Here is a 25775-nt window from a genome sequence, read left to right as displayed (position 1 = left end):
AGGTCATTTACGAAACCATCTGTCCCACCATCACAACTAAACTCCAACCAGTGACACACAATCCCAACTCATGACAGAAAAAATGTCTTAAATGTGGCTTATACATATATAATAAATTATAACAATAGTAATATTATAACTTGCTAAGAACATAATGCTGGTGAAAACATAAAAGGCTAAAGGGAAGCTGTTGCTGAATTTTGACTGTTTTAGTCTTCCTGTTACTTAGCTTTACTTACAGTACATATAGCAAAAAATCACGACACCGGCTAAAAAATGTATTGAACTGAACAATTTATAACAGATTGTTCCATTTGGGAACAGTGGGCAGGGGCTAGAGTAGCTGTGATTGCATCTGTTAACAGCAGAAAATAGCTCCTTGGAGCCTGTAAGCATCAGAAATGGGTCATAGAGAATAATGAGAAATTGACTTAGTACAACAAAGCCTGTTACCTTTCATGTCATTTTACAGTCTAAATGGGGGTGGGTTCGCCCTGGGAGGACTAAGGAGACTGATTTGAGGGAAGACTGAAATCCCAACCACAGATCTAATTTTCTCTGAATAATGCCCTCAGTTTATATTTTCAGTTTAAGAAACGCAGGTAAAAAAAAAAAAAAAATGAAACTATTGATACTATTAAGCTTTGTGTTAAATGTTTACAAAATGTTTAACTGCTCATTTGACCCATTTTTCCTGCTAATAAAACATAAACTATATAGAGTAACTGCCTATCTAAACAATAACAGGGCAATGATGTAGAATCAATCAGTGTTCTTCATTTCATTTATCAGCAGTCATAAAGTGATTGACTGCTTTAGTTGAAATACTAGCACTGCATGAAAAGTGGGATTTTCGTCAATATACGGCACTGTAGATTGTCGTGGAACTTCAGGTTAGCGGCAGTTTACGGCAATTTGCAGGCTTCGTCGAAAACTCCCGTAAATTGTCAGAAATTGACGTGGAATTTCTTAGGCAGTGTTCCCCCCATGCCTCCCCCCCATGGAATTCTAGGGGAGGCTTTAACATGTAAATGAACATGCTGTGAGCTATACAAATGCAAACCAGGGTTGCAGGGGGGGTTTTACCCCAAGTGACATCTTTCTGAGGAAGAAAATCTCTGATACAAAGAGATCAGGCTAGTATCAGCTAGTATAGCCTCTAGCTCTCACATTTTAGCTTGAATTGATTTATTTAATTAAAGTATAGAGACCAAAACAGATCTTTAGCTGACAGAGCAATACATTTAGAGCAGTAATTATTTAAAAAAAAAATTTGCATTTAAGATAAAAAATAAAATATTGTCTGTCAATATGCTCAATTCACAATAACTTAAGTGGAAAAGTTTCAAGAAATGAGTCTGAGATGATTTACTTTATAACATGGCGCATTATCCTGTTGGAAGTAGCCATCAGAAGATTGGTACACTGTGGTCATACGGTCTGGCCAGGTCAAGATCCGCAATTGCAATTGCACCAAACAGGAAAAAGAACATCGACAAATTCCGGTTCGTCAAATTAAAATATAGCAGCAACAGATCGGTGACTAGAAATTATAGCACAATTCTTATAAATATCTAAAAAAAAAAAAAAAAAAAACTAACACCGTTTATTTAAATGATTGGATCCAAACTATTGGTTATTCACCAACCAGGAAGCAGATTTCTCATCTCCATTAAAATATTTATTTTATACCGAGGGACTTAAAGTTTAATCAAATCCAGTTAAAAGAAATTTCTTATTACAGGAATGAAAAGAGATGCTAAGTTGTAGAGAACAAGTTCATAAAAAAAAAGCAGTTTTGAATTATCCTTATCTCTGTTACAAAAATCTACAAATATATATATATATATATTTGGGCAGAAACTGAACATGTGCTGGATGATGGTGGGATTTTTTTAATATGTCATATTAAATTAAGCGCTCACAGGGTTCATACAGGAATGAGTGACTCTAATTTAATGCTATTTTAATGCTATTAGAAATGATTTTAATGCCATCAACAAGAATCATGTACTCAAGTTATTAGTGTACATGAAATATGAAGGAGCTGTAAGCAGAGTTCCATGACTCCTGTATGTATGTAAACACACACACACACATATATACGTATATATATATCCTCTAGCTTTTTCTCCGCCTCGAGCTTCCTTTCCGAACATACGGCTTTATAAACAGTTCCACGCAAATTAATAGCGATATAATATCTGACGAAATTGTTTTTAGAAGCATTTTTATTAAAGAATCATAAATGCAACGATAAACATATTTAATTAATTTTAGTGCCAATTAAGGCCTTGATTAAAAAAATAATTATGAATTGTAGTTATTTTTAATGATCCGCGGAAACCCTGGTTCATCTGGCGCATGCCCTCTACGATCTCCAAGGAACTCAGAGCGGAGGGGACGGAGCCACAGTGGCGGCTGTAGGCTTTGCTTTGTGCAGGCGGTCTGGAGCGCAGCGGAGCGGAGCGGAGCGCAGACGGAGTATGTGGGATTTCGGGGTAAAACTCCTCTTGGACGCGATGGCGACTCTGCATCGAACAAGACGAACTCAAAGAAGAGATGCTAGCGGTAAATATATGTTCGATTACTGCCTGCTAAGCTAAAAGCGGCCTAGCCTGAGCTATGGCTAATAGCAGCCTAGCTATTAGCCTATCTAGCCTAGCCTTGCAAGAACAAGCTTTATTAAAGTGCATTTTTTGTGATTACAGGAAGCAGTACGCCGTCTTAACAACTCGGAGACTAATTGCAGGCGCTATGAACCGGAGCAAGGGTAAGATTTAAAGAATATGCTTTCATTCTGCGGTAAAAGGTAATGGATACCGATCATAGCTTAACATTTTGTTTTCACAGACCTCCTTTTTGCTCGGAGCCATAATCAGCAAGTCCAGATTTGCACGATGATGATAAAGACGACATTGTGTGTAAGTGACTTGTTTTAATGTTTTCTCCTTCCTTGTTACTGTGACTTGCGTTTGATTTTTTATTTATACCGCTCTCATTTAATTGTTTTCCAGCTGCCTGTAAGACGTATTTTCAGACGGTACGCAGGAGCTTCAGATATACGCTGCCAGCCAACACGTTGCATGCGGAGGCAATCTGCTCGGAGTCGGGCCAGAAGAAAGAGGGTAAGACTTTATTTGGTGACTATTTTTCAGGTGCATTAATAGATGTGTTGTGTCCATATGCAGTGCGCTGATTCATTGTTTTTTTTTCAGCTGCTGAAAGCGAGGCAGAGTGTGCTAGCAGATGAGGAAGTGGAACTCTGGAAGTCCGCCTTCCTCGGCGGTGTCTCTGGATGGATTGTACGGTTGCCGCCATTTCGTAGGCCGGATCTCACTGAACTCTGTGTTAAGCTGCAGTCCCGTTTAGAAGCGATGCCGAAGTACAAGGCCACGCACAGTAGGCGTCTGCACATCGGACCTGCCTCGGAGGGAATGCTGCCTGTTACCTCCAACCCCGAGGAAGCAAACGGACCGTTCACGGACTTTTAATTTTTAGAAACGCATGTGTTTGGATACGCGTTGTATATAGTTGTGTGTGTTTTAATAAAGCTCTTTCTTTGCATAAACAGCTTCCTGGCAAATGTTCATTTCCTGTATAAATTCATTCATGTCCTTGATGGTAGCATAATAATTGTGTAGTAGTGTAGGATAACATAAATACACACCATATGAATGAATAAATATATGAATGAATAAATATATGAATGAATAAATAAATATATATATATATATGAATAAATATATATATGTAAATATATATATATATGCCAACCAATCACGAGCGACTTTACTTGTTTAAAAAGAAGTGGTTCCGTCCAATACTCAGTAAGAAAATTAAAGCCTGGCGTGGCCACGTGTGGTTTTGCTGCCAATCACGAGCGATTTCATTTGTTTGAGAATAGTGGTTTCAGCCAATACTGAGAAGGTTATTCAAGCCAGACCTGGCCAGCCGCGCGGGTTTGCTGCATACATATGCTAATTAGGGCCATTAGTAGGGTTGTCAAAAGTATCGAAACTCAAAAAAGTATCGATACTGAAATGTTGTATCCGGATACAATACTCGTTTTTAAAAGTATCGATACAGTGCCGTCACCAGTGGCACCTAAGCAGTCATTCATCTAAAGTGCAGAATAGAGGACAATGCACTTTCAGAACACTGTGTGATTGAATAATTCTGTGCTCTTTTCAGTTTCAGACTTTTTTTTTGTAATAGGTGCAGCTGCTGAGAATTATTTTTGTTTCTTAACCGGTTTGGCTAGTGTCGTTGATATGTGTGCAAAGCATAGCCAAGGAAGGAACACTTAATTTGAATTTTATAAGTTTTTTATCAAGCTTGCTTAATATTATGCACAGCATACAACCTTTATTGTGTTTATTTATTGTATTTTATTTATTATTGAAAATATTTCTGTAAACGTTTCGAGTCTTTGTTTTTATCCTTGTGGTATCGAAAATGGTATCGAGTATCGAATATTTTCCTTAGTATCGGTATCGAGTTGAAAAGTTTAGTATCGTGACAACCCTAGCCATTAGTACAGCTGATCGCTCTCCACATACGTCACGGTACGTTTTCGACAATTTGTGGCACGACAAACGCGGACAAGCACGGGTTGCAAATTGTCGGAAACTGACGAAAATCAGGCAGATCTGCGGGAGTTTACGGGGGTTTACGGGGACGAAAATCTCACTTTTCATGCAGTGTAGAGGTGACATTATCAAACATATGAAAATGTTAAGGCCTTGCAAAAGCAACATATGTCTATGACAACACCTAATTTTTATGGTCTTTTTTGTTGTGGTATGTAATAAACCGTTTCTGTTGTTATGCTCCACAGAGCCATTCTTTTACTAAAGCTATATATTTCCACTGGTATTTTGAATTATTGGTCTATTGTGTAAGTTGATAATGACATTTTAAATTTCATTTTTATCCTCCTCTTCCCATGGTTTTCAGAATGCTGTTTTAGATTTAAAAACCAGATTGTGACAATCTGTCTTCCTGATGTTCAGAAAACCCTTTGTCACATTGCATTTCTTATATTCTTCATATACATACAGCTCTGTTCTTCAGCTGTTTTGGTATGATCTGTCTTCAATATGCACCCTAAGAAGCAGTTAGTCAGTATAAGAGACAGAATATAAAAAAGTGGGTCTCGATAAAAGATTTCCTTGCGTTATTCTTTAAACTTCATCGGGTGAATGATTGGGTTAGAATCAGACTGATTGATGCCTCTTGTGAGAGACTGATGGAATTCTTTAGCCTGTGCTTTTTTATGCCCCAAGCCAGAAAAGATTATGCAATATTTTTGATTTATCAGCCTATAGTCCTGGTATTGTCAGCACCTGGAAGACTCAAAGGAAAAAAAAAAACTCTCTAAAAGTCTAATCATTTAATCTCTATCTCCCTCTATATATATATTTATATTATGTATGTGTGTGTGTGTGTGTGTGTGTGTGTGTGTGTGTGTGTGTGTGTGTGTGTGTGTGTGTGTGTGTGTGTGTGTGTGTGTGTGGACTTGTGTTATCACAGTGTTGGGACACTGCTTACACAGTCACGTCATGGGACCTATGTCCCTATGGCTACCAAAATCTTGATCCCAATATAATAAAGTTCTTTTGTTTTAACCAGGGTTAGGTCTAGGACTAAGGTGTGAATTCAGTTCAGGTAATAGTTAGGGTTAGGGTTAGGTTAGGCCATATAAAATGAATGCAAGTCAATGCAATGCAAAGTCACAAACAAGAATTTGTGTCTATGTGTGTATAAGAGTGCATAAAAAATTATTTTATTAAATTTTTTTAGAATGCTAGGCCTGGCAGGTTATCATCTCAGATGACTGATTTGAACTGAATTACATTTGATTACTCTTATTATTATTATTACTTTTTTTTTTTTTTTTTTATCAAACTACAGTATCATAAGATTATTGGTGTTTCGTTATAATGGCTGCTCTTTAAAGGACTACTCACCCCAAAATATATCTTTTTGCTGATAAGCTGTTAAAATACATGTCTTACAGTAAATAACTTCTGGAAAAATTCTTTCTACATTTAGTGTTTGTCAATGGGTCACAAGACATTAAATCTATTCATTTTTGTAAATCAAGACTGCTGGGTTTCGATATTTATTGATATCCTCACAATGCCCACCACGAGTGGGAGGGAGTAGCCATACAGAATCTATAAAGCAGCAGGTCAAACCAACATGATTAGGGCTGCTTGCCTCTTCTTCAGAACCTTCATCTCTTCCCTCCGTTTCTTCTCTCTCCCTGGTGATCACTCATTTCACCACTCCTTTGCAAAATATTGTTACTGACATCATTTTTCTCACCATGGTTGTGTTGATCACAGAGACCATGCCCAGTCCTCAGCAGCTCTGCATGGACCGCTGTGCTTTGGGCAACACCTTCCAGGGGGAATATTTTTTGAATATTATACAAATATTATATGTGGGTGGAAGTGAGCCTCTGGAGCGAAGTGAGTTCTACTTTAAATCAAGTGAAAATACTTTAGCCAGTTGCTCAGACTTTAAGGCAATAATATATTAAACTTTTGGTAGGCAATCATTCTCCCAATGAACGAAAAAGCACAAAGAAAAAGTCTTTCTATCCTTCTGAAGGGCATGAGTGAGTCAATGCTTTAATGAGGAGAAAGGAACAAAAGAGGGTAGAAGATGACAAAGGCTGCTCCAAATAAACATGACCCTCCTCCTAAATTCTGCTGCTGCAGATCATCCCTTGGGAATAAACAAGGAGAGAAAACGCCGCACACCCGCCTCCTCATTCATGGTGAGAATGTCAGTGTGATGTGCCGGCTACTGATGTCTCCTAATGAGAGTCACAAAGGCCTAAACAGTGGCAAACATAGTTTTCCACCTATTAAGTGATCATAATGCTTGGTGTTTACATTATCAAAAAAACTGTCTTGTAGTTAGTACAGTTAGGACAACATGCATTTACTAGTCTGTAAAGTCAGTCATCATGTGTGAGCAACAGCATATGCTAATCGTCTCGTTACATACTTGCAAGTTTTGGTATAAAATTTCTGAAAAACCCTCCTTCACTTTCGTCTTTCTGTATTAAACATGGCCCACATAGGAAATAGTGGCTCATATGCTCAGATTTTCTTTTGTTTTTGCTGTAGCTGTTGTGACAGATCATGTCATTCTATGTCAAAATACCAATGCAAATATTGCTACTCAGTGGTGTTAAAATAGGTGGAAATGTTTCCAAAAATATGTCCTGTTATCACTACTGATTGTGTCATTAAAAACATATTTCTGAGTTTTATATTTTTGATTCAGATGCATAGTTGAAGAGTGGAGTATATAGGTTTGTTTTGTCAGCTGTGCCTTTTTTTAAACCAACACCTTCAGCCTTAACAACCAAGACCTGGCTAATCATTTTATCACTATATGAATGTTTTAAACATTGATGGCATCATATGCTATTGCCAATGCTAATGCTTAATGTTTATTTGCGTTTTTTCATACTTTTGGAAAATTTTAGATTTGGATGGTAGTAATTTTTTCAAAACAAGTATGAGGTACTGAGGGCAGGTAAATAGAGAAGGTCCTGCCTCTTATTCTCTGCCTTCATCTTCTAAGAGAGCTGATATCTGCTATGGGCAGAGCTTTTGCAATTTACAGCTGCCTTTTTGACATACAAAATAAATTTACTCTGCTCCCACAAAGTCATCAAAGTTAAAGCTAGAAGACCACAGAGAATCCTCATTTAAACTGGGTTGTCTGCACCACTTTTTCACCTGTCAACAATTGCACAAAAAATCTGAAATCACCTACAACATTGAAAAGAAATAGCATGTGCATATTTTTGTTTGCACAAACAATTTATTTCTTCTAATTCAGGCTTTTAAATTTTGTGCATTTTTTGCTGCATTGACTTTAAGTACATTTTACATATTGTTTTTAGTTGTTTTCTTTGTTTATTTTGATATTCAAGATGTATTCCACTTCTGGATACAAGCAGCTGAAACGAGCTTTCTCCTGAGGGTGGCTGGGCACTCCATTAGGGATGGGAGGAGTTGCAGAGAGACAACTGAGGTTCAGGCTTCCCCCAGAGGAGCTGAATGACATATCTGGAGAGATGGAAGTAGCTGCTCATCCAACCTGGTCCTGGATTAGTGGAAAACGAAGAGTACAAGTATAATTTCCACTGTAATTTAAATTTAGAAATTAAAGTTTACTGATCTGTAAGAGGGTATACTTGCATCATTATGCCATTATCATAGTTGAAACAAATGATCTCACAGGGGATATTATTGTTTATTGCAATCATTTCCAGGGCTAATCATTGTGCAGCAAAATTTGTTACTGTGACAGGACCAGAGCACATTTTTTAGATATACTAAATAAGATCCTAGTGTACTAAATCAATTCTAGTTCATTTTTTTTTCCGTCTAGAATACTGAAAACCAAAATGTTCATCTCCTATGATTTAAGATTGGTTGGGATGGGTTTAAACCAAGTGTTGCCAAAATCATTTACACCTTTAAACTCATTCTAAACTTCAAAGTGAGAGATTGCAATGATAATAAAAGTGAAGTGTTGTTATTTTGTCATTTAGTTCCTGCTAAATGACTATCAGCTCTGATTTGTAATACTTCCAGCTGGCAGCGACAAGAACAGAGAAAGTTAATTTATTAAGAGAGGAAATGCACCAATGACCCCTGATTTGTTGTAATAGCAGAAATGACTTTGAAGCAAGTATGCACTGAATCAGCTGAACTCTTTTCATCTGCTCATCTTTCAAGTTATAGTGAAAATCTCAGCTATTACAGATTTAGACCAAAGTGTTTGAAAGAGGTGTGAATGAAGTCAAGCTGTTGCAAGAAAACAAGATTCTTTCTTTGAAAATCTTTTTATGCGTTCCTTAGATATGGAAGAGATTTGGTTTTCTGTTGGAAAAAAAACAATACAAAACAAAAAAGAATGAAGATAAAACAGCTGGAGCAGACAAAAAACAACTTTTTCAACCCTTAATCTGTTCAACTCTGTCAGTGAGCAAGCAGCATAAAGTTGTAGCGCTAAATGTGTCTATCTGAAAGAGAAACAGTGAGATCTGCCCTAGCATAGCTCGATCGTAATCAGTCATTCGCTGTCACTCATCATTTGTTTGATGTATCTAACCTAGATATTACGCCTCAGCTATTTGAGTAAGAGAAGTATTAGGACTGAGAAGCCATACGTTTTTTTGTGTTTGTGTACTCATCTCAGAAGTTTCTGCAGGAGTTATTATTAAGTTAATCAAAATGAAAAGCAAAGGGTAAAAGTAAATACAATTTAAACACATGCAAAAAATAACCATTCAAGTGTAAGTTGTATTTTCAACATTGTCACTTTAAAAAATCAGACAGATATAGTTTGACCAGTATTTGGATATCATTAAACTGCAAGATCATTCATACTGTGCAATTTGCATGTTTATAGTTAAACTTTCAGTTACTTACTGAATACCTGTGCAAGGAAAGCAATTGTATGCTTTTAATTGGAACTTGATTTAGGAAAAAAGACTGAAAAGTGGATTTTAAGTTACGGCCAATAGAAATTTGACACCAAAGCAACACGGTTTAAACTAGTGATGAACCAACAAACAGCACATCCAGCATGTAGCAACGATGAAAGGAAAAGGACAGAAAAGAGAGCACTGGTGTAGCATCCTGATTGCAGTTTGTCACAAGCTATGGAGGGGAAATAACCACTGTGAAGAAAGTGTTCTTGTCAGACAAGGCCACACATAATCCCTGTAAAACATGGGGATGGCAGCGTCTTTCTTTAAGCAATTTCAAGGACACTGGGTATTTCTGTTTAAAAGATCAAATATATGGCAATCCCTAAAAACTGTCTGAGACTGGAAAAAATATTTAGAGCAATGGAAGGGTCTTAAAATTCTAATAGGAAGCCCAAATATTGAGAACGTACCACAATGGAATGGCCAAAATCAAATGTTTGGAATGACCCAGTGAATTAATTCTAATTAATATTCTGTGGCTAATCTAATGTGCACTCTAACAGTTTGACCTTAAACTACTGTGTACATATACAGTAGTTGGATGGATAAGATGTATCCATTGTTCCAAAGGAGTCATGCCCAAAATAATTACAGCTGGAATTTTAGTGAAATGTTGCTTTAGAAACTCTTGACAAAGGAGGCCTACAAATGAACAACACACAAAAATCTTTAAAAACATTTATGATCTCCTTTGAACTCTTCCTTGTGGTTTAGTTTTTGTTGCTCTATCAAAAATGTCAAACAGGTTTGTGGTGATAATGTCACAAAATATGTAATGTACTATAATGCTTTTGCATAGAAGTGATCAATCAAAAAAGACAAATTGAATCATTTCCTGTCGCTTCCCTTATATCAGTTGGGTTTTTACAATTTTTATATAATTGTATATTCTTTCCATATACCCATTGAATTGCAAATTATTTCTGTAAGTTCTCAGTTTATTTAGATTGTAGATGTATCAACAAATCTATATATCAAGACGTGCAGTTAAAAGAAGGTGATCTCAATTGTTTTCTATGTCAAAATAATCTACAGTCATTGTTGTGACTCCAACATTTTTTTTATGTTTTAGCTTCTTACCCCATGCACTTTATGCTGGATTTAAAGATAATGTCATATTTAGGGTAAATTTTCAGTTTCAATTAGAGTTTAATGAAGCACTAGAAAGTCATTCAAAAACATTTGAATAATGCACAAATTGATATATTTTTGATTCACATTGTAAATTAAAGCCCAAAAGAATTTGAGTATTGCCACTTTGTTTCTCCATAAAAAGAAAGGAGCAAAGGGGAAAGACCTGCTCTTTAGAAAAAGTGACATCTTGCAATCTAACAGGTTTCTCACTAGGATTTTGTAAGAGTAGCTTCGGGGGTCACTCAATAATGTCATCACATCATTTGCATATTTGATAATCCTAAAATGTGTTTTATAATCTCTTTGTCTGTGTTTTATTCATTTGTCTCCATGTGCATTTCTCCCAGTCCGAATTCACCTTGTAACACACGCCGCCACTCAAATGCATGTGTGTGTGTCGGCCATCTTGTGAAGAGCAGCTTGGTTTATAGCCCAAAGATATTTATGAACCGGTTTTGGCGTGGTCTGACATCTTGTGATTCCTGGCCTGTGTTTACCATCCCACCTTTGCAGATGTACCAGGGTTAGATGATTGCAGTATTGTGTTCGTGGCCTGTTGGATGCATTTGCTAGCTGTGGATTAGCTGTATTCACCACTAAACTATCTACTATCGGTTGCAGTGGAAACGGAGGCATTGCGCCCCTCACATCATGGGGGGGGGCATTTTATTTTCATAAAAAATCCCAATTCTTTCAAATCAAATGCATTGTGTTTATTGGTAATTGTTTATTAATTGATTAAGTGAATTTTGGTTCGTTTGAATGTTACCAAAGACAACCACTGTCACACATCTGTCTGCTGTATATCTATGCTCCTAATAAACTTCCTTTGAGTAACAATTTGAATAGACAGAGACAAATATTTTCCTTGTGGTTAATGATTAATAACTGCTTGAATTGTAAACCAAGTTATTGATATTTACTGATGTAGAAGACACCTTGGGTTTTAACAGCTGGGCCTAAATGTCAAGCCACAAAGGTACACCTGGTAATTGAGCACCTGGTTTTACCCTTGATTAGAAGCACTTGGTTTTACCCTTGATTAGAATGACATATAATCAGCAATTACTTCCAGTTCTAGTTAACAATATATTCAAAATCTGCTGCTAAAATTGTCAACAGTGACAAAGTCGCTAAGTTGGCAGCTGTATGTTCACCTGCTTGGTGAGTCGATGAAAGTCTTAAAATGCACGGGGTTCACATTTCCACAACTCTTCCCTTGTGTCTGCAATAACTAGGCGAATGTGTTTAGAAAAAAACTTTCTGTGGCTGTGGCCATTACGCACTTTACAACACTGGGTCTTGGCATAATTCCATTGTAATTCTAATTCTTCAGCATAACAAGCTTCTGTGCTTAAATGTCCTGGGAAGGAAGCCCAATTGTTAGTCCAAGGGATGTTTGCTTATAAAAAATGAGCCTATCAGCCTGATTTTCAGCATAACGATGACTTTTTTTTTTTTTTTTACTGTAACTGCCTATTATGCTGAAATATGCTGGTAAGAACTCTGATCAAAGGCTGTGGGTTTTATCACAGCTTCCCTTTCCACTTGTTGATGTGCCTCTTATAAAGGAACCAAACTCTAGGTCTCCTTCTACTAAAGCTCTGTACACATTTTTATTTGATAGTGAGCGCAAAACACATCTGCTGACCAGCCAACGGCAGAAGTCTTTGACATAAGGAAATGGCAAGTCCAAATGATTATTTGCCTCAATGAATATGCAGACCATATGCTAATCATCAGAATGTGCATTAAACTTGGAGGAGGGCATGCAAATCTATAAAAAAATCTTCAATAACAATTATTAATCTGAAATGGATTGTGGAAGTAATTACTGCATCCGTATTTTGTCGGTTAACAAATATGCATGCAGAAATATCTGGCAATTGTTGCAATAATGATGACGGAGAGACAGAATTATCAATGGGCACGGGAACACATTGGGGATGGAAGAAATTGAAATATAGAGAAATTGTATATAAAGCAATGCTCAAGAATTTGGGTGTGTGGGTATATTGGGTCACCTTACACTTGACTTTTGATAATTTAACCACATACTTTAACCTCTATCATCACAGCAGAAGTACCCTGCAACAACTGTGCTTTCAAAACAATAATTTTTGCAAAAAAATGCAGCACTTATAAATAATAAGCTACTCGTTGTAATTTTGTTATTTAAATTATGGATTAGGAATGATAATCATAGATTAAATTAAATTTAAATAAAAGTTCTGTCATTTATTTTCATCTTAATTCATTTGTTTAGGTGTTTTTTTTTTTTCAGTGAATACTTCAATGTTTTTTATTTAAAAAAATACAGAAATTCTCCATCCATCATAACATGTTTTTTGAGCCACCAGTATATCTGGGAATATGATTTCATGGATGTTTTTAAATAACATTGCTTTAAGAAACCAAAACAATGATCTTGAACGGTTGGAATTATCCAAATTTCAGAGGCCGTTTCATTATGTTGGTGCATCTAAGTCATCTTATGGGGAATACCTCAGACCTGGGTCTTTTTTATTTACTTTCACACAAACAAGAAAGTTTATTTTTTCTTCTCTGATCTCTTCTTCCTAACATGCATTTTTTATGTTTGCACAAGCAGTTAAGTTCTTCTTATTTTTAGATTGTAATAGATCAGGCCCTAAATTCCCTACCAGTTTTTGTATAAGCGTCTCCTTATTTGTGGGTGACTTGGTGGATGCGGCTCTAGAAAAGCATTTTAATAATCATCAATAAGTACAGCCATTCTATTTTTAGCACTCGTTTTATCCTGTATAGAGACAAAAAACTGGAGATTATCCTGGTACTTAAGGTTTGTGTGGGAAGAGTTACACGCGAAATTATTTGTTGGTCCAACAGAACAACAATATACGGACAGCCGCTTTCACCTCAGAGCATACCAGTTACCATTATATGCATATTTGTGGGAGGAAACAGAAGCACCCAGAGGAAACCCACACACTATAGAAAGAAAAAAACTTGATATAATATCTCTGACATAACTGACATTTGAACTGGTAATTATGGCAGCAAAGCCTTACGGAAATATTAGCCGATTAAAGAACCACTGAGAAATACAAGTTTTACTGCATGGAACATTTCAAAAGACAGTAAAATAAACATGTTAGTAATGTAAATTGTAAATCTATAGCTATAAGGCCAAATACCTCTTTTTTTATACAGCAAATAGTCCCAATATAAATGCTCTAAATCTCTTAATCCATTTCTTGCTTGCTGTATTGCTTTATACACACGTAGCAGCTTTTACAGTAGTCTCTTTGATTTTGCTAAGTGATTTTCACTTTTGGACTTGCATTTTGTGAAATCAGTGCATTTTATCCGTTTATGAGGCAAAAAGGCCACAGAAGGGCAATATTTTTTTCCCTAGAAGGCTGAGGAATTAAAGAAATAGGGTTCAGAGCAGAGGATGTTCTCGTATTTATTATATCCTAGAGATGCACCGATCCAATTTTTTTCTGATCAAATTTGAGAGCCATAACTGGGCTGAGCGCATTGGCTGAATGAATGAACCTTATATCTTGCCATAATGAAGGCTTTAGCTCTGAGATAAACATAGTTAAAAAGGTGACATAAACACAAATATAAATGTACTTTACATTATTTATTAACAAATAAGCAGCAAAAATAAAAAAAAATAGCAGTTTCATGTAAAGTGCACTAGATTGGACCCCCAATATCCTATATCAAATCAATGACATCCAATCCTGCTAATTAGTCAATATCTGATCTGATCTCTATCACATTCCCTTCAAATATGCTTACTTTAATTATTTAAGAATTTATAAAAACTTTGTTATTCTATAGTTTTTGTTACAGTAGTCTCTGAAAACAAAAAGAACGATGAGGCTTGCATAAAACACCACATTATACCACAATTCATGAAAATCATCCCCTTAGTCTAACCTAAACCCTACAGTAGTTTTACAGGGTTCTATACTGCTACATTTTTCTGTTCATTTTGCAAAACTATAATATAATCACCTTAAACCTAAAATATACTCTGCACAGGGAAAAGTTGAGATGATATGATAAAATATTAATGGATTGTCTGGGATTTTTATGGGGTCATATTCAACTCATAATATAAATGCAAGCTGATTTCTGTTGTTTTCTTTCAGTTAGGTTGATGATAATCAGAGGCTTTCTCTTGTATATTTCTATTTTATTTCCCTCTCTGGGGCTGTGAAAGCAGACAGTTATAGTTTCTCGGCTGCAAACACAACAAAAGCACACCTATTGTATTACCACTATGCTAAAAGTGCTGCTGGGAAGCTCAGATAACCCTTTCCCTGTCTACTTTTTAAGAGACAGGCACACACATAAATACATCTAGAAGATACCTTTCCTGTCTGGTATTTATCTATAGTTACAGTGTTACTCTGGATATATTCTCTAGAGATGAAGGGATTTTCCAGAGAACGCAACTTCCTAAACTCAAGGTGAAAGTACTTAATAGAGAAATGTGTAATTTTCTGCACAGTGTGCTTCACAGTGATGTATTTTAATAGAAATTCAACAGTGGATGTGCTATTATTTCTGGCTAATACTGTCTTTATGTACATAATCTGAAAAGATCAATTTGGCCAACGTACCATGTTGAAACAACACCAACCTGCCCTCACTGCTGCTTAAGGGATTCACTGCTGAGGGAAATGTCTCTGTAGACCTAATTAATCACCACACGAACAGTCAAGCAAATGGGGCTTCAGGCTGACTTACCCAGATTGAAAGACCTGCGAACCTTCATCGTGTCTTATCAAGAGCTGAGAGTCTTTCCATCTGTTTCACAGTTGTGAAACTTCAACAGCTATGTTGGATGTGAGAAGTTATTCTGCCTCAGGCATATATGTTCACTGTCTTCTCTCAACTTGGATGTGATTTACTTCTCGATTTTTGATACTAAAGGTGTTACTGTGCTCTTTTGACAATGCAGATGTTTTGTTTCATGAAAAAAAAACATGTTTCTAAAAAAAAACGCTGCTGCACCTTGCAATGGTAATTATTCAAACATGGCTCTAGCAGCAAGGGACACAGAGTGATATCAGTCACAGCTTTGACAGAATTCCATGCATGTTAGCTTAATATGGAGAACTAACAAACAGGATTATGTACATACAACCAGAATGATGCATCTAAAAGGTGAAAGCTTTACATAAACTTACCAGATTAATTTTTTATGGCCTATTAGAGTACAAAGCTCACTTTCAACAGATCTGACATTTAGCAGAAATAATGTGAACCCCTGTTAAGTTAGGCAAACATGGAGGTTTTTCAATCTGTCAAACAATTTTGTTAGATACAACCAAACAGGCTTAAATTGGAAGGCAACCAGACGTTCGCTCAGTTTTTTGTCAATTTTGTTGGCTCGCACCAGAGCACTCTGTAGTTGGAATGCTGCATGGTGTATTTGAGCGGCATCAAGCTGAATATGCATTCCCGACAAAGTGTTCAGTGATGGTCTTTTATCAAACATGGCTTTCTTCACTACTCTTTCAAACCATTTGTGCTCTCAAAAATCTGAACATGTTGGCCTTTATTTGGTGTTCCCTTTGCACTTGAAGTTACTGGCTTTCCTATTCTGCGCATCAAACTGTAATATGTTGGATCAGCCTTAATGCTTATGCACCACACATATGCCTGTTATGTATATGTGTATTTATACATTCTCTATTTATATACCATTTCTGTGATTGACAGTTTTGTTTTTTTGTTTTGTTTTTTTTACAATGGGAAAAGTATTATTTGGGAACCTGGGCCTAGCAAGGCTAGAATCAGATGGGAAAGGGTGCACCGCCAGGAATTTTTTGGGCCCATGAAAGACACTCATATTAGCCATTATCTGATTTGACGAGTCACCATGAAAACAGACAACAGGAAGTGCCTATTTCACCCCACTGGTGGAATAGGCACTTTCCCCCCACAAAATTAAATAATCTATGTGTAATCTGAAAATGATTTTAGTAGTTTTTCCAGGTACTTTGAAAAACAATAAATAAAAACAAATAAAATGATCTGCATGTCGCTCATATTAAACAAACCAAAAACAAATACATTTAATATTCTGTGAACTGAGTTGTAGAATCTTCTCCCTATAAATGTGTAATTCTCTGTGAAGAAAAAGCCGATCATTCTTTAATAAGATCGTCAAACGGACATGCAGTGTTTGTTTTTAATACCTCACAGATCTTGTGAATTATTTTTTTTAACCACAAAAACTATGAAAAGGCATAAGGACACTGAGTTTACTGAAGACAATCTGCTCCCACCCAGGTTAGCTCTGGGGACAATGTTACTATGGTGACTGAAACAAAGGTTGAGAAAACTCTCTTTGTGAAATGAAAAACTGAGATTTTCTCTTTTTTCAATTTTAGAAAACTTCTAGTTTTCAGAAAACCTGTTTCTTTGAAACGTACCCCAGCTCTTTAAATTACTTTTGATCATCATCTACTTCACTAAGCCTTTAATTCATCTTTACCAGAGTACAGAAACCTTTTTTTATTATTCTGTGTTGCATTTCACTGAAAAGGAAAAGGCAGCTGTGAAACCTGAGCAATTCTTGATGACCTGAATCTGTCAGCCGCAATACAAAATGCTGAGCATCTATAATGAAATGTGCCTTCATTTATTGTTATTTTTGCTTGAATATGCTCCCTGTCCTTTAATGAAATGGATAAGACATGATGCAGGAGCTAATTTTATTTAGATTTAATTTCCAGCTGATTTGGACTTTTAATTAAAATGCTCTTTGTTTTTCCTGACTTAGAGGTAAATCAGGAAAGTATTGTTTAAGAATTATTGTAAATATTCTCAGGTATGCCATATTGGTGGTAATAAAGGTTTAAAAGATAATAAGTGTACATTTAGTTTTTGGCAGACTTTAAAATCGTAAAGGCTATGAATGATATGTACAGGCATTGTTTAATTCCTATACCTTACTCATTAATCAACTTTCTGAAATAACAGCAGACTGAATCATCAAAATTACAGTGATAAATTGTAAAACTACAGGAAATTCAGGATACTTCATATGGAGGTTTTCTTGAAAATAGGCAATTGCAGTTTTACTCTCAGTATGATGTTCAGTTTATTTTGCCTGGTCTTTTTCAATTAAGCCTTTGGCTGTGAGTAAAGCTCCATAAAAGAGCAGACATTCATCTCAAGGCTTAGATCAGCATCTTAGAAGCACTACGGATCTTTCAAATTAGTGTTTTTTAAGTCACGATATCCTCTGTGTTTTGGATCAGGAAACTATTGAATTTCTTTCCAGTAAAGTCACTGTTTAGGTTTATTCTATTGTTAGATTATTTTCCAACAAGAAATCTGGTGTGAAGAAACAAAAAAGGGATAAATGTAAACATACATATGTTCTTGATTATAGCGTTTTATTTTGAGAACTGAGCTTCATTAATCTAAGTAGTAAACAAATAAGCCTTCTGAATATCCGTTATGAACTGACAGTATATCAAAATAATTTGCTCAAGGTCATAATGATTCTTACCATCCTCACAAACCCTTAAGTGTTGACTGTATTTCTGCTGAAGGACAACCAGCCTTTGGCTTTAAGTAATATGCCACCTTTCACCCGATCAAGCTCAAGGGATAAAATAGGTTTTTATAAGAGGTATTATTCAGCTTAAAGGGTGTTTTGTCCAAATAACCTTACCTTGTGACCCAAACAAATATTCATACCATTTGTCTTTTATGCCTTTTATGCCTACCAGAGACACCCGGCAGAGCAGAAGACAGTCAACCGGACTCCTCATTCTCTGACTCATCCCTGTTTGCTCACTGGGGCCAGGAGCTGAGCCCAGACAACCGGAGGGTGGCTCTGAAGATGTTTCAGTACTATGGGTATAACGCCTACCTCAGTGATCATCTGTCCTTAAGCAGGCCAATTCCTGACCTCAGGCCTGATGGGTAAGACTGCAGAAAGCTACACTCTTTATACAGACCGTCATAAAAAATGGTGATCTGTTAAATACCTTTATGAAGATCACAAGGAACAAATAGTTTGGGTTTATTATAGATTGCTGTAATGTTATATTCTCGGGTTTTAGCTTAAAGATTTTAATGTATTATGTGTTTTAAGCCTTTTGAAATCTCCTATAAACAATTAAAAAAGTTAAAAGTAAAGCTGCCATCCTTGTCTCCCGTTTTATAACATCACTGCATCAACACATTTCTTATCACTTAACAAAATACAAGACTTGTTAAGGGTCAAAAAAACATTTTAAATTAATAACTTTTTATTAATGACTTATTTGCTAAAAATTGAGGTTGCTGCCTTGTTTAAATAAGCTGTTAAAGAGGGCCAGAACCATTGCGCTCTGCCTCCCATTACCCAAACCTGACTTGGAGAAAGTGGGTATTTGTTTACGGTGCTGGAACAGCATGGTTAAGGTAGGTGCTTCCTGGAGGGAGCCTGATTACTTAGATTTTCTTTTTCCATTAATTTTCACAGGTCGGGGTGGAACTGCTCCTAAGACAGCAGATCTCATGAGGATTACCCAGAGATGCATGAATCAAGTGAAATGCCACTTTTGGCATGTTCTGAATAAAGAATAGCATCGTGACAATTAAAAGATTAAAAAAAATTTTTTTTGACGACAATACCATTTAAAGCAACAGTGTGCAACTGTTAGCCACCAGGGGGTGCTTGACCTGTAATTCGGCTGGTGCATCCTCCAAAGGCCAGATTGGGCAGCCGGTTATGTCATAGCATGGCATTGTGTCCTGTTTGGATTCAAAGACTCTTACCTATGCAGCAGACAAATGCAGCCTTTTTTGCCGGTTGGAAGGACAGTGTCACTGTATCCTTCGTAGCCTTGGGTTCAAGAAACGCAAAGCTGAAAAGCCGCACATGCCCCGCATCAATATGTGTGTGGTTACAGAGCTGCAGCTACAGATATATATATATATGTATATATATATATATATATATATATATATATATATATATATATATATATATATATATATATATATATATATATATTATATATACTATATATATACCTACCTGAATAATATTGTGTAATCACTACAGGTTTTGCCTTCCACACTCTTGGATATCTAAGTGATATCTGCTGTCTGGAAGCTTTGGTTGATGTTAACTTTGCTCTGTTGTCTTCTTTTTGCTGTTGTTATGCTCTCTTGTCTCTTACAGGTGTGGAACCAGACTCCTATATCTTCTGTGTTGTCTATTTTTGCTGTTTTGATTCATTTTCTCTCTTTTCATGCATTCTTTGCTGTCTCTATCTCTTACCCTCTCCCCTAAGTTCTTATCCCCTCTTCTTCTCTCACCTCGCTTTCCATCTTCCTCTCCACTCTATACAATTTTACTCACTAAATAATTTTTGACAAAGTTTCTTATATAACTACCAAGCGGAACCTTATGGCAAAAGCCATAATTATCGCAATATTGGCAACAGTGGACACATACACATCTGTTATTCATTTGTTTATATGTTTTTATATTTAAAACCGACAAAAAAAGAAAAAAAACTACCAGGGTTTTTTGTTATTCAAAATTTGTTTAATAAAATATGGAAGAAAATTATATCAGTCTTTTCTTTTTATATTTTATGTCACTATGAAAGTAAATATGAAGAAAGCTAATAATGAGGATATGAATTCATTGCTTTCAAGCTCTGAGGTAATGATTGCTTTATTAGGCACCAGCGACAAGTCAAAGAAGACAGGAGAATCACAACAGTGCTCCAGTAAAGAACTTTCAATGGCAACTTTAAAAGTTTTGTAGATGTCTATAAATCCTGATCACAAAAGTTATCAACAGGACTGCAGCCCCACCTGAGTCCAACATACACTGAAAACAGGTCAGAGTTAATTTGGACAAGACTCCTACTCCACTTGTATAGAGACCGCATTGCCCCAAGTAAAGGGCCAACGACTTTTTACACCTGGTTAGCAACCCTGCTCCCAGAGAACTGTTTGGGACACGGTTAAGGTCTTTTAAGGTCTGCAAAGCACACTTGGAGTGGTGGGGCAAACTCCAATAAACTCATGCAATCCATCAGACGGCATAGGCAGGGTTTATTGGGCCACATTATTTCTATTACAGCTGAGATTCTTATGAAGGGGAACAACCACCCCGGTCTGCCAGTCTATCGGTGCTGTCCCCAACTGCCACTTAATGTCAAAGAGGCATGTCAACCACAAAAGTGCAGCAACATCCAGAGAGACATATAAGGCACTCGGGGGAGATAAAAAACAAAACAAAAATAGCACTGGCTTTATCCAGATACAACAGCATCCACATTTTAGTCAGTGGTAATCTTAACCTGGCAAGCCATACTGTTAAATTTGTAGCACTCAAAGTTATTTGTATGCATTAGTAATCTGGAATTGCACTCATCAAATCTGTTCAAGGAAAGAAGAGACATGAAGCAGAATCTTTTGAGCTGACTGGACACAGCGACAACTTGTGCCAGCCTACTGTACAAAAGTGTTTTTTTTCATGGTAACAAATGAAATAGCAGCAGATATTATGAGAAACTACAATAACTTACGTGTTCACGCTTTTGTTGTTTCTTTATTAAATATAGAAAAGTAGATTCTGAGAGATCCATTGTTATAGCAGCAGCTATGTATATATCCTCCTGCAGTGCTTTTGTTTGTGGTTCAACTGTGTGCTCTGCAACTCTCGCTTTCATCATCATCATATGCTCCACCTTAGAACATAAAGCCCGAGATATACTTCCGTGTTTGGTTGTCGCGCAGTCTGTGTGCACCTTAAGCGAGCCCATAGAAGCAATGTACACGTTTATACTTGACGTAGATGTAGTTGCAGTACTCCCAAAAACCCCAGAGGGGCACTGATCAAGATAACAAGTAAAAATGCAGAAAAAAAGAGAAGTAACAGTTGGCATACCACTTCAAGCACGCCGCTTATTAAACAACTTGCAATAACAAAAGTCTGTGCTGAGCCAAACAAGGCAGTCATAGAAATAAGCCATGGGTTTCCCTCTGATCTAGTTACAAGAAGATTATTTTGTGGTTTCTCAGAAGAAATCTTATACTTTACTGTGTTATGTTACAAAAAAATTATTTTTTTATTTTTTTTTTTTTTTATTTTGTATTTTTTTATCTTCCATTCTGATTTTAAAGCATCTGTTAGATGTATAAAATGTAACTACTAGTTTTCCTGACACATTTATGAGGACTGGCATACCACAAATTTTCATTATCATTTTTATAAATAATCAATAAATAAAAAAAAATACATCTTTTTTTAATTTTGTTTTAATTTATTTATAGGAAATGTTCGGAAAATATTAATTTGGAAAATAGTGTAAAGTCTAAAAGCAACATCTTGTGCGATTTACCTGTGGCAGTAATACAGTAGATGCATTTATTTGTTGTTAATATCAACAATCCTACTTTGATGAATATTTGTACTCCTATTCTTTAGCTGTGACATTATGATACCTTTGTTCATTTGATCTAACTGATCTTTATCTCCTTTGCATATTAAGCCATTGTTATAGGTAAAAAAAAAAAGGTATGATAGAAAATGACTTTTTTATAATGTGAAAAAAACTATAAAACAAAAAAAGCTTTGAGCTCCATGACAGGATTAAAGTCTCTGTTTTTTGTGTAGATCCTTGCTCTCATAGTGGAATTCAAGATTTTTATGAAATGGCTTATCTGAAATCCCTTATCCCTAAAGAATGCTTTTAGAGTTGAAATTTGACTTTTGATTAAATCCTAGGCTTAGAGTACCAGGCTCACACAAAATTAGAACTTTTCAATATCACATGGTGGCTGTGACCCAGTTTAAACCACAACTGATACAGCTGCAGGTTAGATTGCATCCTCATATAAGTCTACGTAGTTGAAGGACCTTCAGGGTCTTTTCTTCATTGCACCATACTTCCCCCTGACCATTTATCCCCAGTAATACTAGCTCTGTGCACATTCAAAACTGTTGCAATGCAAAATGTTAATCACACATAGTTTGTCTTTATTTCACTTTTTGTAAATTCAGCAGGGAGCAGAGAATGGAGATCATCAACCACTGTGTGACATTTACTGTAGCAGGCTGGATATGAATAAATTGGATATCCCAATTATATCACCACTCACTCTTAACAATTAAAAGGACAGATACTCTCTTGGTTATTGATGGACAGATGGAATCCGTCAGATAGCAAGAATAACACCAGGATTAAATTGGCAGACAACTGTTGTTAAAAAAGAAGATATGAGCAGAGCTGTCGTTGCTCCTGATTATCATTAATATTTAATTATTTCTAGACTTTACAGACTAATCTACAATTAAAAGCTGCATCAGCGTTATTATTGTAGTGTAAAAAGCTGGACTGATATGAAACCTAAAAATATAAACGTATTTCAAAACAGAAATTTGTATTCTGTTGAGTATTTGAAGCTTTCCTGACCTCTTCTTTGTACTCCACAGGTGCAGAAATATCACTTATGCTCTGAACCTCCCCCAAGTGAGCATTGTGTTCATATTCGTCAATGAGGCATTGTCAGTCATCCTGCGATCCATCCACTCTGCCATCAACAGGACACCCTCCCACCTTCTGAAAGAGATTATCCTGGTGGACGACAACAGCAATAATGGTAAAAAAAAAATATATATATAAATCACTTTTATCACCTAGCAGCTCAGAACTGCATGCTAAACCCAGTCTTAAATGTTATATCTTGAAGCCCAAGCCGAGTTTGAAAATCAGGTGTGACAGTCTCTGCAGCTGTGGCTTTATCAGCATGTGGAGGCGGTGTGCATCGGTCTGTCATTGAGAAGATAGTCTGAATTCTTCACAAACTTTCTATAAGCTCCTGTGAGATAACAGCCTGTTTATATACACTTACTCAACCTGTACATACTTTGAAACCCACTGAAGATTAACATCACACAATATGAGTTTTTTTCTGTTGGTTTTGCTGTAAAAAGCTACTAAGAATCAGATTTTTTTATACAGTAACCTGTATCTGCAAGAAATCCCTCTTATAGCAATATTTTTAGCTAAAGATATTTTGATTCTGTTTATTTATTCCAAGGTTCTTGTTTATTTTTAATAACACTTGCTTTGTTTTGTTAAAATGAGTATCACAGTATGGAATCACTATTGCATTCAACAAAGAAAGAACAAATAATTATAGATGTAGATATTAAAACAATAGTTTTAATTTGCATTTCTATTAAAGTTTCCAATAAGTTTTAATGCCAGTTGGAAAATCAGCTACCTTCAAACAAATGAGAAACACTTTTTTTTATGGTTAAAGTTTAAAAAAAAAAGTATAATAAGCTCCAGTATTCTTCAGAAAGAAATAGGAATTGAAAGATTAGAGCTGTTTGCTGATATGAGAGGATATATTCACTGGGTTTGAATAAACACTGTGTTGTGCAAAATGAAATCCTCTAGATAATGAATAAATGATCCACTAAAACTGGAGTTGTAGTTAATTATTTATCTTATTCAAAATTGGAGGTGAAATCAATTTAGTGTTCTTAATTGAATAATTGTAGCTCTAATTTGCTTACTTACCAGGGTTTGTACCTTTCACCTCTGGATGGTTCCTGGATCGGCTGTTAAAATCCAAGTGTTCCCACCAATTTAGTGGCCAGGGCTAGGTTATCAGCAGAGCTATTCATTATCAATCAAAGAACTGTTTACCTCTGTTTATCCATACTATTACCAAAAGAGGGTGGATCTGGCCTGAGTGATAAACCATTCGTATATTAATTACAAACAACTGCAAGTTAAAGACTGATGTCTTTATTCTAATAATTCAGGTTTAAAGAAATCTAACATCTATGCAAAACAGTACACGCTATTAGAAAATAAACATGAGGTAGACCAAGTGATTAGTTTTAAAAGAAAAAGAATAAAACCCTAAGAGTCCATTTAACTGGGTTCTGAGATTGTCCAAGATAGGCCAGATGTTAAAGGAATAGTACACCCAAAACATGATTAGCCTTCATTTTCTACCCACCCCCATGCTGAACAACACTCTGGAGTACTTTTTTGATATCTCAAATGCATCTGGAGATCTGGGAGGCTTCTTGCTGTCTGCTGACATTCAAATAATGGAGGTCTATGGCGCCCGAGGCAGAAAGGTCCATAAAAGTCCACAAAAAACGTGTCAATATTCCTCCATACTGCTTGTCCAATGTATTCCAAGTGTCCTGAGTGGGTAGCATCCAGAATTTACTCGAAACGAAGTCATTTAGAATGTTTTAGAGCATAAACAGTAGTGTATAGGATTTCCTGAAAGCGCGCACCTGCGCGTTCACGATGCTACGGAAGCCGGCAGACCAAACCAGATGAAAGTGCGCATTCAGCGTCTGCTCTGCCAATAATGCAAGCGTAGAAGAAGAAATGTGCTGTTTACCTGTGCAAAGAAAGAAACAACGAAAGAAAAATGTCTGAGGACTTCAGTGTTGAGGAAGAGCATGAGTTCTTTGCCGAGCTGAATGCGCTGGTTTGGTCTGCCGGCTTCCGAAGCGTCGTGAACGCGCACGTGCGCGCTTTCAGGAAATCCTATACACTACTGTTTATGCTCTAAAAACATTCTAAATGACTTCGTTTCGAGTAAATTCTGGATGCTACCCACTCAGGACACTTGGAATACATTGGACGAGCAGTATGGAGGAATATTGACACGTTTTTTGTGGACTTTTATGGACCTTTCTGCCTCGGGCGCCATAGACCCCCATTATTTGAATGTCAGCAGACAGCAAGAAGCCTCCCAGATCTCCAGATGCATTTGAGATATCAAAAAAGTACTCCAGAGTGTTGTTCAGCATGGGGGTGAGTAGAAAATGAAGGCTAATCATGTTTTGGGTGTACTATTCCTTTAATACACTACTCAAAAAATAAAATTAAAGGAACACTTTGTAATCAGAGTATAGCATCAAGTTAATTAAAGTTCTGGTATATTGATTAGGTCAGGTAAGTAGCAGAGGGGGTTGTTAATCAGTTTTGCTGCTTTGGTATTAATGAAATTAACAACAGGTGCACTAGAGGGGCAACAATGAGACGACCATCAAAACAGGAATGGTTTCACAGGTGGAGGCCACTGACATTTT

The 25775-nt window shown here is 36.3% G+C and overlaps 1 protein-coding gene across 1 annotated transcript in view; it reads left to right on the top strand.

Annotated features, from left to right (window-relative positions):
- The window catches only part of LOC119786994 (polypeptide N-acetylgalactosaminyltransferase 18-like), a 55165-nt gene extending 31825 nt beyond the window's left edge, over positions 1-23340 (top strand). Inside the window, exons 2-3 of the mRNA XM_038290615.1 lie at positions 18418-18613; positions 23136-23340. Of these exons, the coding sequence (XP_038146543.1) occupies positions 18418-18613; positions 23136-23325 (386 nt within the window). The 3' untranslated portion in view covers positions 23326-23340. The remainder of the gene's footprint in view (positions 1-18417; positions 18614-23135) is intronic.
- The last annotated feature ends 2435 nt before the right edge of the window (positions 23341-25775 follow it).

Source organism: Cyprinodon tularosa, unplaced genomic scaffold, assembly GCF_016077235.1.
Source record: "Cyprinodon tularosa strain WSP-4 unplaced genomic scaffold, ASM1607723v1 ctg1077, whole genome shotgun sequence".
NCBI lineage: Eukaryota > Metazoa > Chordata > Actinopteri > Cyprinodontiformes > Cyprinodontidae > Cyprinodon > Cyprinodon tularosa.
The sequence above is the reverse complement of the archived record's forward strand: the minus strand, read 5'-3'. Positions and strand labels throughout refer to the sequence as shown.